Raw genomic sequence first — 16,060 nt, 5'->3', positions numbered from 1 at the left:
TGTTCTCCATAACTGGAAAAAATTAGTCAAGTATTCTACTCCCTAAAATGCCTTCACAGACATGTGCTATCCTTCATGTAGAGTGCACAGAGTTTGTCTTGGTTTATAGGAAAACTGAGTGGGCAAGACAGAGCTGTCTTTTTATTTAAAGAACAAAAGCCCCTGTGGATGGAGAGATGGCTCAGTGGGTAAGAGCACTTGCTACTCTTCAAGAGGATTCTGTAGACCAGTTCAGTGCCCAGCACCCACGCTGGGTGGATTAAACCATTACACCCACTGGTAACTCTAATCACACACACATACACACACACACACACACACACACACACACACACACACACACACACACACTGATTTCTAAGATGTCAGAATACTCTTTGGGGAACATTAAGCACACTAGGAAATAAAAACATTTCCTCTCTGCCTCACTCCCTACAATGTAGTCTAGAACTCCAGATTTGTTCATTTTGCTGCTGTCTTATTTCCAGCCTTTGAGGGCGATGCTTTGCTGTATTTCTAAGGTTATCTATTTTCCTTGTAGGTGTGGGAGCCACTTCCGGAGTTTCTGCTCACTCCTCCAGTACTTCTGGTGGCAGCACCTTGTCTCCCTTCCAGCATGCTCACAAAGGTGAGAAGGGGGCCCAGCTGTGGGTCTTCTAGGTCTCAGAGAGCTGAGAGAGAGGAGGGGGAGGAACAGCTGTCAGCAATGAAGATGGAACCCTTCCTCTTGTCTCTTTATCACATGATCACACTCAGAGAGCCCCAGTTGCAGGACCTTGGTATAGAACTACTACTCAGTGGGTGTCCTGGTACTCCAGCTACCCTGGCAGGGTGAGCAATGAGTACTTAAGACAGCCAGGAGCCAGTGCCAACAGTAATCTACACTTTTAATACTCATTTCCAGTGACTGTTTATTCTCCCTAGGTCACTGGAAATGATCCTATGGAAATGATGGTTCAGAGACACTCTCTCCACCCCCACCTATGCCTCTCTCAGTGCAAGAGCTTGAGCGTGTCCCTTCTCTATGGTTTTAATGCCATCCAGTTTTGCATATTTGGGGTTGGGTCTCCATGAGGTTGGGCACCTTCAAGATCTCTCAAAGTATTAGTGTGTAGCCTGCTACATCTGGAGCGCACAGAGATGTGCAGACATGCCCACCTCACTTCCCCAGCACCTGGGAACAGCATACAACCAAGAAGAGTAAGGCAGACATCATCCACCTCCCATCCCAGTAGACATAGGCGCGCCAGATGACAGCAAGAGGCTGAACAGGCTCTCAGCCCTGCACCTCCTTCAGATGGGCCAGAGCTCCAGGGGCCGGCTGCTGCTTCTTTGGGAACCATGTGTCCTGTTTGGTTATTTTGGAGAACTTGAGGAAGGTTCTGGATAGTTCACATATCCAAAGATGTATCAGGGAACCAAGCAAACAGCTCCAGGAACAAGGAGCAGCCAGGCAGAAGTGGAAGCAGTAGGAGTCCCGGGTCAGTTCAGCCCTCTTTTACCCTGGGGCTCTTGTTAATACTCTGAAGATGAGATGCCAAGTAGAACCAAACCATGAACCCAACCTCTAGCCTGAGGGGTGGCCTTCTGCTTGGGAGTGCCTGAACTCAGACTGTGCTGTCTCCAGACACGTGTTCACTTGGCCTCTCATCCTCTTCTCTACCTTTCTCTCATGACCTCAGAGTAGTAATGTGGAGAGTAAGCAGCCCAGGAATGACTTCTTGGTTCTGCATCCTGATCTTCCCAGTCTAATGCCCATGAGCCCACTTGACAGTGTGGGAGGAGCTGGTGGGTGGTTGTGACCTAGCAGCCAGTGCATGTTCTGAGTGCCAAGTATGATCCCTGGGGGCATTCCTGTGGTTGGGTCTTCTCGTGGGTGCTGTGGCTTGGAGGAAGGGCCTTCACAAACATTTACCCTCTTTCCCTTGATGCCAACAGAGCTGTCAGGCCAAGGACACCTGGCCACTGCCCTGATCATCGCCATGTCTACCATCTTCATCATGGCCATCGCCATTGTCCTCATTATTATGTTCTACATCATGAAGACTAGGCCTTCAGCCCCAGGTGACACCCCTGCACCCGTGTCCCCATCCCAACACTCTGTCACCTTCCCTGAGAGCCAGCGAGCTCATGCCAATGGTTTTTCTCTTCCTTCAAGCAGCCTGCTGTACCAGCCCCCCAGGAAAGAGCGCAGAAGCCCCAGCTAGCACACATGAGGAGAAAAAGGAGGCCCCAGGTTTGTACACACAGCCCACACAGCCCCCTGTAAAGTGTCTGGCATGAAGGTGGAGTATGTCCACTTTGTCCTCAGACCCGGCAGCCCAGCCTCCTGACCGCCTCTGATTCCAGGACCCTTGATTTGGGAGGTGTACCCATTTTGTTCTGTCCCCCAAGTGGAGACCTGATCACCAGGGATGTCTGCTGAAAGGGAACCATAAAGGGAGATCCAAGTTCAGAGCCACAGGCTAAACTCTCACCTTTGCCCTAACTTCCATTCCTACAGACAGTGTGGTGACTTTCCCTGAGAATGGTGAATTCCAGAAGTTGACAGCAACACCCACAAAGACTCCCAAGAGGTACGTGGAGCAAGAACTCGCCTTCACTCACTACTTTGTGGAATAGTCCCAGTCCCACCTGCCTGCTACTCCCCACTTGCCCACTCTCCCTGCCCCCAAACTCCCCAGATGTCTCAAGCATCTTCCTCCAGCCTTGTTTCAAACTGAGGGGAGAACAGGACTCCCAGGATACGCGTACCCTGATCAGGTTCCCACGGCCATCAGCAATGCTTAAAATACTTTAAAGCCAACAAGGCAGTGTGCAAACGCCTTTCTGCTGGACCCTGTACTGTGGTTTTACAGACAAGTGTGAGAATAGCCCCATCTACCTAATACCATTCTTTGCAACTGGGGTGCAGAGTTCCCAAGTATTGCCACGCCAATTGCCAGAAAAGCAGAGTGCCAAACCATCCTTCCTGACCCAAGACAGGATCTTGCCATGACCCAAGAATTCCTGCCAAGTCTTTCCTACTTGAGAATAAGGATTCCAGCTACCTGGACAGAGTCCAGGCACTGAGGAAGGCCAACCTAGTACATTAGCCCATTTGGAAAACTCCAGTGCTCTCAGTACTCCCAACACAAGCGTGTCTGCACAGTCGAAATGAGCAGTAGGTGTGAAACTACTCAAGGCCTTGTGGAGGGTTGAGTTCCCACAGTGCCTTTATTCTAACCGGACGTTGTTCGGGCTTTGGGGAAGGATGCTCTAAGCTCTGGCATACATGGTGCCAAGGCTGAGGCAGGGCTCTAAGTATGGTATGATCTCATTTGGTCCCAGCTTAGCCCTTCCATCCTTTCAGCACTTTTTGTTCCTAAAAGTAGCAAAAGAGAGTGATGGGCAAGTGAGAATGTGCCTTATGGCCTGAATTTTTCCTGAGGAGTAAATCTGTAGGACTTTACTTGGGGAAATATATACTCTTTGCATATGTAAATGTTAATCTCTTGCTCTAAAGACAAGGTCATGAGCCTTGTCCCTAAAAGCAGCTTTTGGGCCTTGGAAATGCCACTTGGAGCTATGTGGTAGTCTGTGGAAATGCCACAAGGTGATCTGTAAAGATACAGTCACGAATTTCCATTTGTCTGAGTTAGTGAAGGGGATGGGCCAGCCAACTCCCTCTTAGGCCCTCAGGCATAATGACAGAGTGGCTCTGTTAGATGGTTTCATAGCTTTTTTTCTTTTCCTTATTTCTTTATTCTGGCTCCAGGGCTGTGTTTGTATATGGCCTTCACTGCTAAATGGCAACACTCAAATATACTATGTGGCAAATATAATCCCTTTTCTAAAGTTCTTTAGCCAAACGAAAAAAGTAAGCAGAATGCTCTGCAGAAACCATATTGCTTTGCTTTGACTTTGCATGGCTTGAGGGTGTGGGCTCTAACACACAGGTGCCAGGTCCTGTGTGACCTCAACAACAAGCAGGGTACAGGACATGTGATCACCCACCCTCCGGGGCTCTCTGTAGCTCCCACAAGACAGACATCTAACTCCAAGCCACTGGTCAAGAGGGCTTTCCCAGGCTACACTTTGGTGTGGGTTCTTGGTTATTCTAGAAGCTCTGCACGGATTGAGTTTCAGCCATATGATCTAATAATTTAACATGGTTAAGTACAGGGATCCAGAAAATACTCAATGCATCTTCACCTACATCCCTGGTGTCAGATAGGGTGGAGAGATGTGCACATGCAGCCCTTGGGTGTGTCCCCAGCTCTTTGGAACCTACTGCTTCTTGGGAGCCCCATTCAGACATCTACAGGCCAGTCACTACCAGAATGGCTTGTGTGTCAGGGATCAGGATGTGCCTTTCTCACCTCATGTCCTTATACCTAGAGCTCAGGAGTTGTACTAAGTCCTTAAGGAACAAGATATTGTACAATGCTGCCTTTACCTGGGTAACAGGACCGGTGCCGGGGCAGCTCACTGGGGCTGCAGTTTCCCAGGCTTCACTAACAGGTACTCTCCTTCTTTCCACAGCGAGAACGATGCCTCCTCTGAGAACGAGCAGTTGCTGAGTCGCAGTGTGGACAGTGATGAGGAGCCAGCTCCAGACAAGCAGGGGTCCCCAGAGCTATGCCTGTTGTCACTAGTTCACCTGGCCAGGGAGAAGTCTGCAGCCAGTAACAAGTCTGCTGGGGTGAGGTTCTGGCAACACATCCCATGGTACACTGGGTAGTGACTTACAACCAGCAGACAAGACCCCTCATGTTGAATAAGCTCCTTAGGACACAGTTTCTCCCAAAGGTACCAGCTAGGATGCTGAACAAAGCAATGGGTCAAAAACAAAGAAAAAGAAGAAATTTATCATGAATATACTGCTTATAGACAAAAGAGAAAAGTTTTAAAAACTTAAATGCCAGAGGGGAGAAAAACTTCAAAAACATACTGTGCATATCCAAGCAGTTGCACGCACGCGCACACACACACACACACACACACACACACACACACACACACACACCTGTGTGTATCTGTGGGTTCTGATCACATGGAACCTATGAGTCAACTAAGCATAGATAAAAAGGAAAACTGTATAAAACGTGCATGTTTCTTATTGCCATTAATCCTTAAACCACGCATAGCACTTCGTGTCTTAGAAATAACTTGAAGATGATTTAAAGTATGTGGGATGGTGTGAATTGGGTCTATGCAAATAGACAATTTACATAGTAGTCCAGAGGAAGAGCAGGCTTTGATACCCTAGAAGGTTCTAGAACCAAGGAATGATGTTATATATGTAAACACATGTGCATACACACATTCATCTCTCTTATATAGCAATAGGCCCACTGGTACAAACTGTCCGGAGGGTTTTATCACTAAAGCAGAGCGCTTTGGAATGTCTGTGGCACAGGGTGTGCTCTGAGGCTCTGGCATACAGTCTTTCTTTAGTCTGTGCCTCAGGCAGCCTGCGGAACCAAGTGGCAACATTGTTGGTAATTTCAAAAACAACAACAACAACCCACTGAGATCCTGGATCTGGCTTGGTCCTGCACGCTGGGCAGTGCTCTCTCTAAAAGAACCTGGGCTGCACGCTGCCTGCCAAGGCCACCGGTCTTTTCACCCAGGGCCACTCATTGCCTAGCAGTGCCTTGAACTTTCTGCCCTGGGGAAGAGAGCATTCCATAGCTCCGCATGGATGGCTGTCCAGGTGGACATGTGGGGTCCTCATTGTCATTCTTCTAAATGCACCAAGGACAGCTGTAATGTTGGTGTCCCTGTTAACACAAGTAGCAGCCCTGGTGTGCACAGCAGGTGTTTCCATAAAACCCTAGGACCTTCCTTCCCCCTGGGATGTTTGGGCTGTTTCCACGTGAGGCTTTGGCACGGCAAGTATGCTTAGCCGTCAGGGTCAAGCCAGTGCAAAGGAGATGATTTTGGGCTTTGCGACCATTTTCCCCCCTTTCTGAAGATGAGCATTCTCTTAATTGTTCTTTACAGATCCAAAGCCGAAGGAAAAAGATATTGGATGTGTATGCCAATGTGTGTGGTGTTGTTGAAGGTAAGGACCAGGGAACTGTTCAGAGCTGGATGTGGTGCTGCATGCCTTTAACTACATATCCCAGCACTTGAGACAGAGTTTGAGGCCAGCCCGCTGTACACAGTGAGTTCCAGGCCTGCCAGGGCTACCTAGTGGGACTCTGTCTTAAACAAACAAAAAAGGAAGAGCCATGCAGGGCACACTTCCCTGAGATGGTACCCCCCTCAGTGCCAGGCATGGGAGGGGCCTCCTGTGTGAAGGATGGAGGACAGCCATCCACATCTGATGGGGGTTGTCAGAATGGCCAAGTGAACTGATGTGGAGGGAAAGAGAATTTGGTTCCTGGTTTAGGCTGAAGCACCCCATAATGCTTTCCTTGCCGGACAAGAGACAGTGTGTTGATACAGTGCCACACGGGGACAGAGTGATGAGGCCCCTTAGCTCCCGTGCCCTATGGGAAATGTCCTATGGTACTGAGTAGTCAGTACCAATGGGTACACATTCTGAGAAACAAATAGATGTGCCATTTGTCAATATCAGGTGTACAAACACAAGCTAAGATGGTCATGCCAACCGTAGGTATACCTATGGAGCCAGAGTTTTCTGTGACTGACAGAAGCATCATCATGCAGGGTAGGGCTGTACCTAGAAGGTGTTATCTACCATCTTGAGCTTTACAAGGCACACAAGGCACAGTCAGACCGCCTTCAGTGGACAGGGAAGAGAGAAGCCACAGGCTAAGAGCCCAGACATTCCAGTCTATAGTCTCTCTCAATGCTACGAAATCCAGGCCCCAGATTAACTTCTATTTGCCCTGGAAATAAGACCCTCACTGCTTATGTCAGGGGACTTTCCTTGCGGGCATCTCTCCACACACCTTTGATCTGGGTAAACCATGGGACTGAAGGAGTCACATGCTGCCACTCATGTCCCATGTGGGAGAGGTGCAGGTCCTAAGCTGGGACAGGCTGGTTAGATGCCCTGTTTAGCCAGGAGCAACCACGGAGCAGAAAATCCAGGGCCAAGAATCCTTCTTGGCTGCCCTCAGAGACATGGCATGGCTCCATAAGTACATGCCCGGTCACCCTGCTTGATCAGGCTTGGCATGGTGGGTGCTGTTGGCTGCCCAGAAGGATATGGTCTGGGAGTTACATTCCAGCAACCCCAAAGCTCTTTTCTGTTCCAAAGAATGTTTTGGCTTTGAAAGACCAAATCCAGGGGACTGTGGCTTTCAAATTAGTTTAAAACTTCATAAGAGCAGCCCTCCAGTTGAGTCCTGTAGTGTGGAAGCATCAAGCCTGTGCCCTCAGGTGCTCCTTGACAGCCCAGGCATGTGTGCCTCCTAATGTCACAGTAATAAGACACAGCCAAGGCTAGCTCTGTAAGGCCAGTGTGGCATGGCTCCCAAGACCATTAGACTCACATGAAGACCTTACTATTCACTAGCTCTGCCTACCAGCCTGCCCCACCTTCCTCAAGATCCTAATGTAGCTAGTATGACAAAGATGGCTTTTATTGTGATGCTTTTCATTCACCAACCCACAACAGGGTTTCTCTGTGTAGCCCTCAAACTCAGAGATCTACCAGCATCTGCCCCCTGAGTGTGTGTGTGCCGCCATACCCAGCTTGTGGTATTCTTACCATCTGATGCTAAAAGGTATTGCAGCAAGGCCTGGGTGCTCTTTTCCCAGCCTCTGCTGATGGTAACAGCTCACAAAGCCCATAAAAGTACTAACCAAGATGTTGACCACAGTAGACAGAGAGCCCTTCCACCACCACAGGGGCTTCTCCTGCTCCCCAGCCTCCACTTGCAGCCCTGTCAACCACTAATCTGTTCTCTGTTGCTGTAACTTTGTCATTTCAAGACTATTATTAAAGTCACATTGCTGGGCTGGAGAGATAGATGGCTCTGTAGTTCAGAGCACTGGCTGCTCTTCCAGAGAACCCAGATTCAATTCCTAGCCCATACATGTCAGCTTACAACCATCTGTAACTCCAGATCCCAAGGATCCCATACCTTCTTTTGGTCTCCATGGATGCGGCATGCACACGATGCACAAGCACACTTGAAGGCAAAACTCTCTCTCTCTCTCTCTCTCTCTCTCTCTCTCTCTCTCTCTCTCTCTCTCTCTCTCACACACACACACACACACACACACGAATGATATGAATTTTTAAAATATTATACAGTACACACTCACTGGATTATCTGGTCTCACATACCATAATTCAGCAGATTCATCTGGGTTGCTATGTATGTCAGTGTCGTGGCAGTTTTGAGTAGGTGTTTGGAACCTTCTGCATAGACAACCATGCACACAGGACAGTTCTATTCCTTCCCATCTAGTCTCTGTGTATGGTTTCTTCTCTGGCTTCACTGCTTTGGCGTGATGTCACATGTGAAGACTGTGAGCAGAGCCCTGGACCTGATCCCAAGGAAACAAACGTTCAGCTTTTACCACTAAGTACAATGCTACTGCTGGGCCTTACATAGTCACATTAACTTTTTAATACAGAGGCAGAATTACATCCCTAGAATAAATGTCACTTATCATAGTAAATCATCCTGTCCTGTTGTTGAATTCTATTTGTTAAGCATATTGGACTTGACCTAGTTTTGGTATCAGATTGGGAAATATATCCTTTCCCCCCGTTTTCTGGAAGATACTATTTAGAACTTACATCATCATCATCATCTGGTTTTTCGAGACAGGGTTTCTCTGTGTATCCTTGGCTGTCCTGGACTCCCTTTGTAGACCAGGCTGGCCTTGAACTCACAAAGATCTGCCTGCCTCTGCCTCCCAAGCGCTAGGATTAAAGGTGTGCACCACCATGCCAGCTACTACATTATTTTTTAAACACTTGGTAGATGTTTAGTATTAAACTCCCATGGACTTGCATGCGTGACATGTGAATATGACCATTCCTCTACAGGTCTCAGCCCCACAGAGTTGCCATTTGATTGCCTTGAGAAGACAAGCCGAATGCTTAGCTCCACATACAACTCTGAGAAAGCAGTTGTGAAAACATGGCGCCACCTTGCCGAGAGCTTTGGACTCAAGAGGGATGAGATCGGGGGCATGACCGATGGCATGCAGCTCTTTGACCGCATCAGCACTGCGGGCTACAGCATCCCAGAGCTGCTCACGAAGCTGGTGCAGATCGAGCGGCTAGATGCTGTGGAGTCCTTGTGTGCGGACATACTGGAGTGGGCTGGGGTTGTGCCACCGGCCTCCCCGCCCCCAGCTGCATCCTGAGGAGTGTGCCTTGGACTGTCCTCCCTGGGACCAGCTGGGGAATCTAATGAGGCCATTGCAGCTGTGAGTGACGCCATTGGACTGCCAAAACGCAAGGCTTTTCCTGGTGGGTCACTGTATTCCTTGGGCTGCCCGAAGGAGCCCACTGAGCACTCAAATGAACCAAATCATGTGGGGATGGCACAGGTGAAGAATCTGAGCCCGTCTTTTAAGGAGGCACTTGGGAGATAGAGGACAAGGTACCATGTCACCAGAAGGGATGCTAAGAAAATGTAGCAAAAGTTCTAAGAAGGGTGATGACGTCTCATGGAGTTGAAAATGGGGGCATCCTAATGAAGAAAGTGGCTTGAAGGTTTTAGTAAAATGGTTACAAAGTACAGACATCCCACTTCCTGCATTGCTTCAGACTGAGCAGTTTGTTGGCAGGCCCTGTAGGCTTCAGGGGTAACCTGACCCATGTTTGCAGTCACCCACGGTGATACAAGCCTTGCAGTCACTAGTGGAAGAACCTGTGTAAGTTGCTGACACACAAGGCACATCTGCCCAGCCAAAAGTATGGGCGGGTTTAGCCTCCAGCACCACTCACAGACACAGCAGTTACAATGTGTCAGGCTGGCTTTACTTCAGATAGGTGTGTGTCCTTCTCTAGGAAGGGAGATGGTGACTTGCTAAGAGTTTGACCATGCCTGATTCTAGATTTGAGAAGTGGTCTTCATGGCTGTGGTCAGGAAAGTTCAGGGTCAAGTGATCAAAAGAAAATGGAGGCAGGAAAGGGGAAACCAAAGGTAAAGAGTGTGAGCAGCCACACAAGATGGAAGTCGAAGGGAAACTCACCTTGGTGTTCTCACACAAGGGCAACTGTAGGGCAGAGCATTTACAGAGCTAATGAACGGGCATTGTTCCTGGCAGATTCTCTTGCTACACCTGTAACTGCCAAGAAATAGGAAGCCAAGGGAGCTTTCCCACCAGGGGGTTAATGCAGAGCTGGCTGCTGCACCCCCTCCTGAAGCAATAAAGCCTCTGCTTTAGAAGGCTGTGCATTTTTAAAAAAAGTACAAGTCATGTGACTAAACAAACTCTTCAGGGGTGGGGAGGAAGCAGCTGTGCGTTTAAAACCATCAAGCACTTACCCACCACTGAATATAGACCATACTGTGAGAGGACCATAATTAGGTCCTGAATATTTAATATGATCATTTTACTGTGTCTGTTTGTGCTGGGTTTTTAGAAGTTAAATAGTCTGCTTAATTATCCTTTTAATTCCTCCTTGCAGTCCTGCAGGGCTCCTTACCCCATCTTCATCAATGATGTTGAGCTTGCCCTTAGTTAGACCGTAAATGTCATCTGTGATGAATGGGCAGGTCTAGGACAGCAGGCTCCTCTCCACCTGTCACTCTGGTGAAGAATGGGCAGCTGCAGTCAGCAGTGTGGGCTGGCCCCTGTTCACCCTGTTACATTTCAAGGCTTGAGAGCAGCCAGCATCCATGTTGTTTCATTGACTCCCAGCTTGCTGGTTTGGGGGAGCCAGTCCCTTGTCATTTGCTTTATTTGGCAATAAATCTAGGAAGGGTTTGCTTCAGTGAGCTTTGCCTATGATGTAGAATTCCGAACCAACAAGACCGTAATGATTCTTACTGACCAATGCTGGAACTCCATGCTGCCATTTCTGTCTGGAGATTGTCATTACTTTTTAAGTACTTAAAGGTATTTAGTACACACCTGGGCTAGGCCAGTAAAGCCTTAATTGTGAATATTTTATATAATTGTTTATATAATTTATTATATTTTTATAAGCTCAATAAACATGTTAATAAAAAGAAGACCTACAGACTGCGCACTGTGAACTCTTATTGAGTGGTGAGGTGTGAGTGGAGAAGTGAGTTAGTGGTCCTAGTCATTTACTGTGTATGATGAAAGTATGGGGCTATGGGCATCCATAAATGAGGTATCTAAAGAGTTAGAGCAGGGAGGTGTTCACTAACAGGGGAAGGCATATATAGAGAACATGTAAAACAACATGAGACACTGTTTTCCATGTCACCACCATTAGTTACTATCCCCAAATTCAGTGTCTTGGAGCATAGCTGTTTCTCAGTCTAGCTTTGGGATCAGTAAGGGCTGGTGGGGTCACCTTGCCTGGGCCGTGCTCAGGCATCTGCCTGTTGGACAGCCTTGACTAGGGCATCTCTGCTCTATCATCCCTCATCCCCTTCCACAAGCATCAGTTTGAGTGCCTGAGCATCATGGCGATGCCAGAAGCCAGGAAGCAGTATGGAGGCCACCGGAAGGCTTGGGCTATTTGTGGGTCATCCTATTGGCAAAGCAAATCAAGTGGCTAGACCCAGAGGCAAGAGGAAGGAAGGAGACTACCCCAGTGCACTAGGAGGGAATAAAGGACAAAAGGTGTGGGAAATAAGACAGTGTGTTATATGGCCACTAATGCTAAACAGTGGCAGCTGAGTTGTAGGCATCCTCTTGGTCTGCAGAGAGTTGGAGAATTGCTCAATGTAAGGAACAAAACTTACTTGTGTCTAAATGGTGTGTTTCCCTTAACAGGCATTTCATTTTAAAATCCCAGTGTGGAGATAAGGTGAAAATGGGAAGAGAGGGTTAAACCTATTTGCCTGTCAGTCACCCTTAATGTGCATATCACATAGCCAAGAAACACCTCACTGTTCCAAGGAGCAGGCTGCTGGTCGGTGCTCCTGTGTGTGAATCTTGCTGGTCAACATCACTGGCTTGGCTTCTTTTGATTAAGGACCATGCTCCTCTTCTGACAGCAGTAGCAAGCTTCTCTGTGCCTCAGTTTCTTCTCTGTACACAGGATAATAATAATAGGTTTCTTTGAGAATTGTTATGTGAATTAAGTAATCAATACCAAGCACTTCCCCTGGCATGCAATGTTCAGTAAGGTTTCACACTATAATCACAGCATTTTTAGCTATAGACACTAATAAGCTTACTGCCCAGTTTCTTAGTAGGAATCGGTTAACAAAGATTATTGTAAGACTTGCTACAATCACTACCAGGAGAATTAGTCTTAGAGTGGAAGGAAAGAGGATGTTGGCTGAGCTCTTAGCACACAGGTTCTTCACTCCCCAGAGAAGCTGCAGCCCTTTCACAGAGGACTATCCCCATGCCCTGTAGGCCCTAGACCATGACGTCCACTGCATGAAAGGTATAAGGCTCCTCCATTTTCTAAACGCCAGAGACAACTGGTATGAATGAACTGGACCTCTAAGAACAAACCAAACATCCTACGGTTCATTTGTAATTCAAAATTCAGTGTACAATGTGGATAAGAGAGTCCTTCAGTGTTGGAGTACACCAAACAAATGTGGTTACACCTTCCAGACCCAAGTTCAAGCTGCTTTGCAGGATATCTGTTATGTGACCCCTGTGAAAGAGTCATTTGACCCCAAAGGGATCGTGATCCACAGGCTGAGAACCGAACCGTGGCTCTAGTCTCTTTTGCTTCAGCTCGTGCTCCTCACCAAGAAGGGCGTCACCCTGGCACTTCCTCATGGACCTGCACTGCTAACTTGTATTAGGATGAGGATTGATGCACTCTTAAGTGCCTTTCTGCCCCTTGTCTCAACACTGACAGTCAGAGTAACCTGGCACTGCAGTTTCTGCCTGACAAGAAAGGCAGAGCTTTAAGTTCACACTGGTCACAGGTGAAGCTGACAGCCAGCAAAAAACAGTTGACTGCTCAGGTGGGTGTTTACTGACTTTTTGTTGCTGGGATACAATACCATGACCAAGGGAACTTGCCGAAGGGAGAGTCTGTCCAGCCTATAGTTACAGAGCAAGAATCCACAGTGACGGAGACGGACAGGCATGGAGTAGGAAGTTGGGAGGAGGGGCAAAGACTGACCCCTATGACATACAGCTTCCAGCACGACTACACCTCCCAAAGGTTCCACAGCATCCCTAAACAGGGCCAACAACTGAGGACCAAGTGTTCATACACATGAACCTATGGGGGCCATTTCTCACTCAAACCCCCACAGCTGGAATTTTCATTTAGAGATTTCATTTATGTGTTTATTTATAAGACCTGTTTATTAGGAGAGGAGGAGGCTCTAGGGGAATAATGAGGGATAGGGCATCCGTTGCCAAACTCTGGAGCTGGAAGGATTAAGGGAAAATCCCTCTTAAAGCCAAGGCCCTAAGTGGGGCTCAGAGTTCCAGGAAGTCAGCTATTTGTACAATTCCCAGAGGCTGGGAAAGAAAAGCAGCTGACCCCCAATCCCAGTGTTTGCAGAAACAGACAGACTTTACCTTCTCCTGGTAGCTTCGAATTACAGCCTATCTAGGAAAAAAAAAGACTTTATACCCCGATTCTGCCCCCCAGTGAGACCCTGCTACTCATTCCTTAGCTTAGCTAGGAACCCCACTCAAGTCATGCTGCCCTGATTACAGTACCTTTGGATCTTGGGGTGTCCCACTCAGGTTAATAAAGTCTCCCTGTGATGTGGAGGCTGACTTGAATTGTCACTCTTTCCTTCTGTAAACTCAGTTCTTAAGCTTTTGGTGCTGAGCCCAGGGAAGGCTTTGTGGGAGGGTACCATCTCCTCTGGCCTCCTCTTTGTCAGACTCTCCTCTTCTCCATATCCTGCATCTTCTCATTCCTTTGTCTGAGAGCCACTCTGAGTTTGGTAAGGCTGGATAGCAACAGAGACATCACCCAGAGCACCCTTCCCCCCTGGAGCCACGGTCTCCAGCTGCCTCGTTACATCCGTTACACCCGAGTTAAGCAAGGGCTTCTCTGTCTCCTTGCTGGCTTGGGTGGTACTCTCACTCTTCTTACTCTTCGACCTGAACTCTGGCAGGCAAGAGGGCCACCGCTGATGTCTCCTCCCAACACTGGCTGTGCTCCTTGCTGAACACAGAGAAGCAGGTAAGAGCTCTTGTTCCTCTCCCAGTGGGCTTCCTCTCAGACCTGGGTGTGGGGAGGTTTCTCATTCTCCATCGTTCCCTCAGGGACACCCAAATGCTCTCTTTTGGGAACTGGGAACTTCGTTCCAGTGACATTTCTGATCTTAGGGGATGCTTTAAGTAAGAGATGATCCCTGGCCTATTCAGGCCTACATAGTAAGCAATATCCCTTCTGCTCCCTTCAGCCCCTATAGAAATCAGTGTCAAGAATTCTCAAGAAATTAAAAATACATGTAGCAGATGACCCAGCTACATACAGTCCCTTGACATATAGCCCAAGGATTTGATGTCATTCTCCACAGATACTTGTTCAACCATGTTCATTGCTGCTCTGTTCACAGTACCTAGGAAAAAGAAACAACCTTAACATCCTGCAACCCACGAATGGATAATAAAATGTGGTAAATATACATGATGAAACACAATTCAGCTTAAAAAAAAAAAAGGAAAGAAAGAAGGAAAGAAAAAAGGAAAAAGAAATCATGGGCATTGTAGGTAAATGGGTGGACCCAGAAAACGTCATATTGAGTGAGCAACCCAGACCCAGAAAGATAAGCCCCTCATGCTCCCTCTCATTGGAGCCTCCTAGCTCCAAATCTTTCTGTGAGTACATGCTTGTAGTAACTATAGAAACAGGGAAAGTAAGCGGGGTGGTGGTGGCCCACGCCTTTAATCCCAGCATGCAGGAGGCAGAGGCATGTGAATCTTTGTGAGTTTAAGGCCAGCCTGGTCTATAAAGTAAGTCCAGGATAGTGAAGGTTACACAGAGAAACCCTGCCTTGAAAAACAAAAACAAAACCCAAACAAACAAAAAACAAAAACAAAAAGAAAGAAAGAAACCAGGAAACTAAAACAGAACCGTTGCCAGGATAGGAAAATTGGGAAGGAAAAGAGAGGAATAGCAGTGATCTGGTCAGAGAAATGAGAGGGGGTGGGAAGAGTCATCAGGGAAGGGAGGGGAGGGAGGCAAATGCAGGGGAAGGCGGGAGAAGGTGGAAGGGGACGAGCAGGATACAGTGAGCTGATAGGGAAATGAGGAAAGGGGGCTAAGGTGACAGAGGTAAATACAGGAGGAAGAGGGAGGGGGAGAATAACACTAAGGATGTCTGGAAAAGCCACAGTAAACCATACTATTGTGATACCCAGACTGCCCAGATTGCAAGAACCCCCAAAAAGACCACCAGGACTTGATACCGATACAACATACACAGGGTCCTGTATAATGTATGGGCTTGAGCTCAGGTCACAATCCTTCCTGACGCAGCAGGATAGCAGAGTGGCACCGGGCTTCAAGGGCAATGGGCTTATAAAGGGGAAAAACTGTAATTGGGGGTTGGAGTCACAGGGAAGTAAGGAAAAAACCCTAAGTGGGGCTTGTGTGTCACAGGAATGTCAACCTTCAGGCAGGTTGGGTGGAGGCTGGAACTCAAGGGGAAGTTTTTGTTTTATTTTATTTTATTTTTTTAAATCTCAGAGGAACATTGGGAGCTAATTGTATCTAATTGCTCCGGTGGAGTTTCTGGAGGCTGCTGGCAGGTGCAGTTTACAGCAGTACATGGTCATTCCCGGAATGCAGGGAGAAAGGTCTCCTAGGGGACAAGTTCTCACAGAAAATATCAAGTATGGCATTATTTACAAGACATACAGAACATGGCATTAGTTTGGTCCTTACGCTATTAACTATTTACCAAAACAACAACAACAAAAAAACAAACAAAAAAACCCAAAAAATACACAAAGAAAAACAAGAGCAAAAGCACAAAAACTCCAACCAATACATAACTCTGTGTATAAATATACATATATAGCTTTAACGAACTTTTCTCATCTGGGC

The 16,060-nt window shown here is 47.6% G+C and overlaps 2 protein-coding genes across 2 annotated transcripts in view; one reads left to right on the top strand and one right to left on the bottom strand.

The window, feature by feature from the left end:
* EDAR (ectodysplasin A receptor) overlaps positions 1 to 11,103 on the top strand; it is a 75,468-nt gene extending 64,365 nt beyond the window's left edge. Inside the window, exons 6-12 of the mRNA XM_084753599.1 lie at positions 542 to 628; positions 1,939 to 2,064; positions 2,162 to 2,236; positions 2,504 to 2,576; positions 4,525 to 4,684; positions 5,989 to 6,049; positions 8,963 to 11,103. Of these exons, the coding sequence (XP_084609725.1) occupies positions 542 to 628; positions 1,939 to 2,064; positions 2,162 to 2,236; positions 2,504 to 2,576; positions 4,525 to 4,684; positions 5,989 to 6,049; positions 8,963 to 9,285 (905 nt within the window). The 3' untranslated portion in view covers positions 9,286 to 11,103. The remainder of the gene's footprint in view (positions 1 to 541; positions 629 to 1,938; positions 2,065 to 2,161; positions 2,237 to 2,503; positions 2,577 to 4,524; positions 4,685 to 5,988; positions 6,050 to 8,962) is intronic.
* Positions 11,104 to 14,460: 3,357 nt separating this feature from the next.
* Positions 14,461 to 16,060, bottom strand: part of CCDC138 (coiled-coil domain containing 138) — a 59,981-nt gene continuing 58,381 nt past the window's right edge. Inside the window, exon 14 of the mRNA XM_084753572.1 lies at positions 14,461 to 14,570. Within this exon, the coding sequence (XP_084609698.1) occupies positions 14,476 to 14,570 (95 nt within the window). The 3' untranslated portion in view covers positions 14,461 to 14,475. The remainder of the gene's footprint in view (positions 14,571 to 16,060) is intronic.

Source organism: Acomys minous (assembly GCF_964271855.1).
Source record: "Acomys minous genome assembly, chromosome: 13".
Lineage (NCBI taxonomy): Eukaryota > Metazoa > Chordata > Mammalia > Rodentia > Muridae > Acomys > Acomys minous.
The sequence above is the reverse complement of the archived record's forward strand: the minus strand, read 5'-3'. Positions and strand labels throughout refer to the sequence as shown.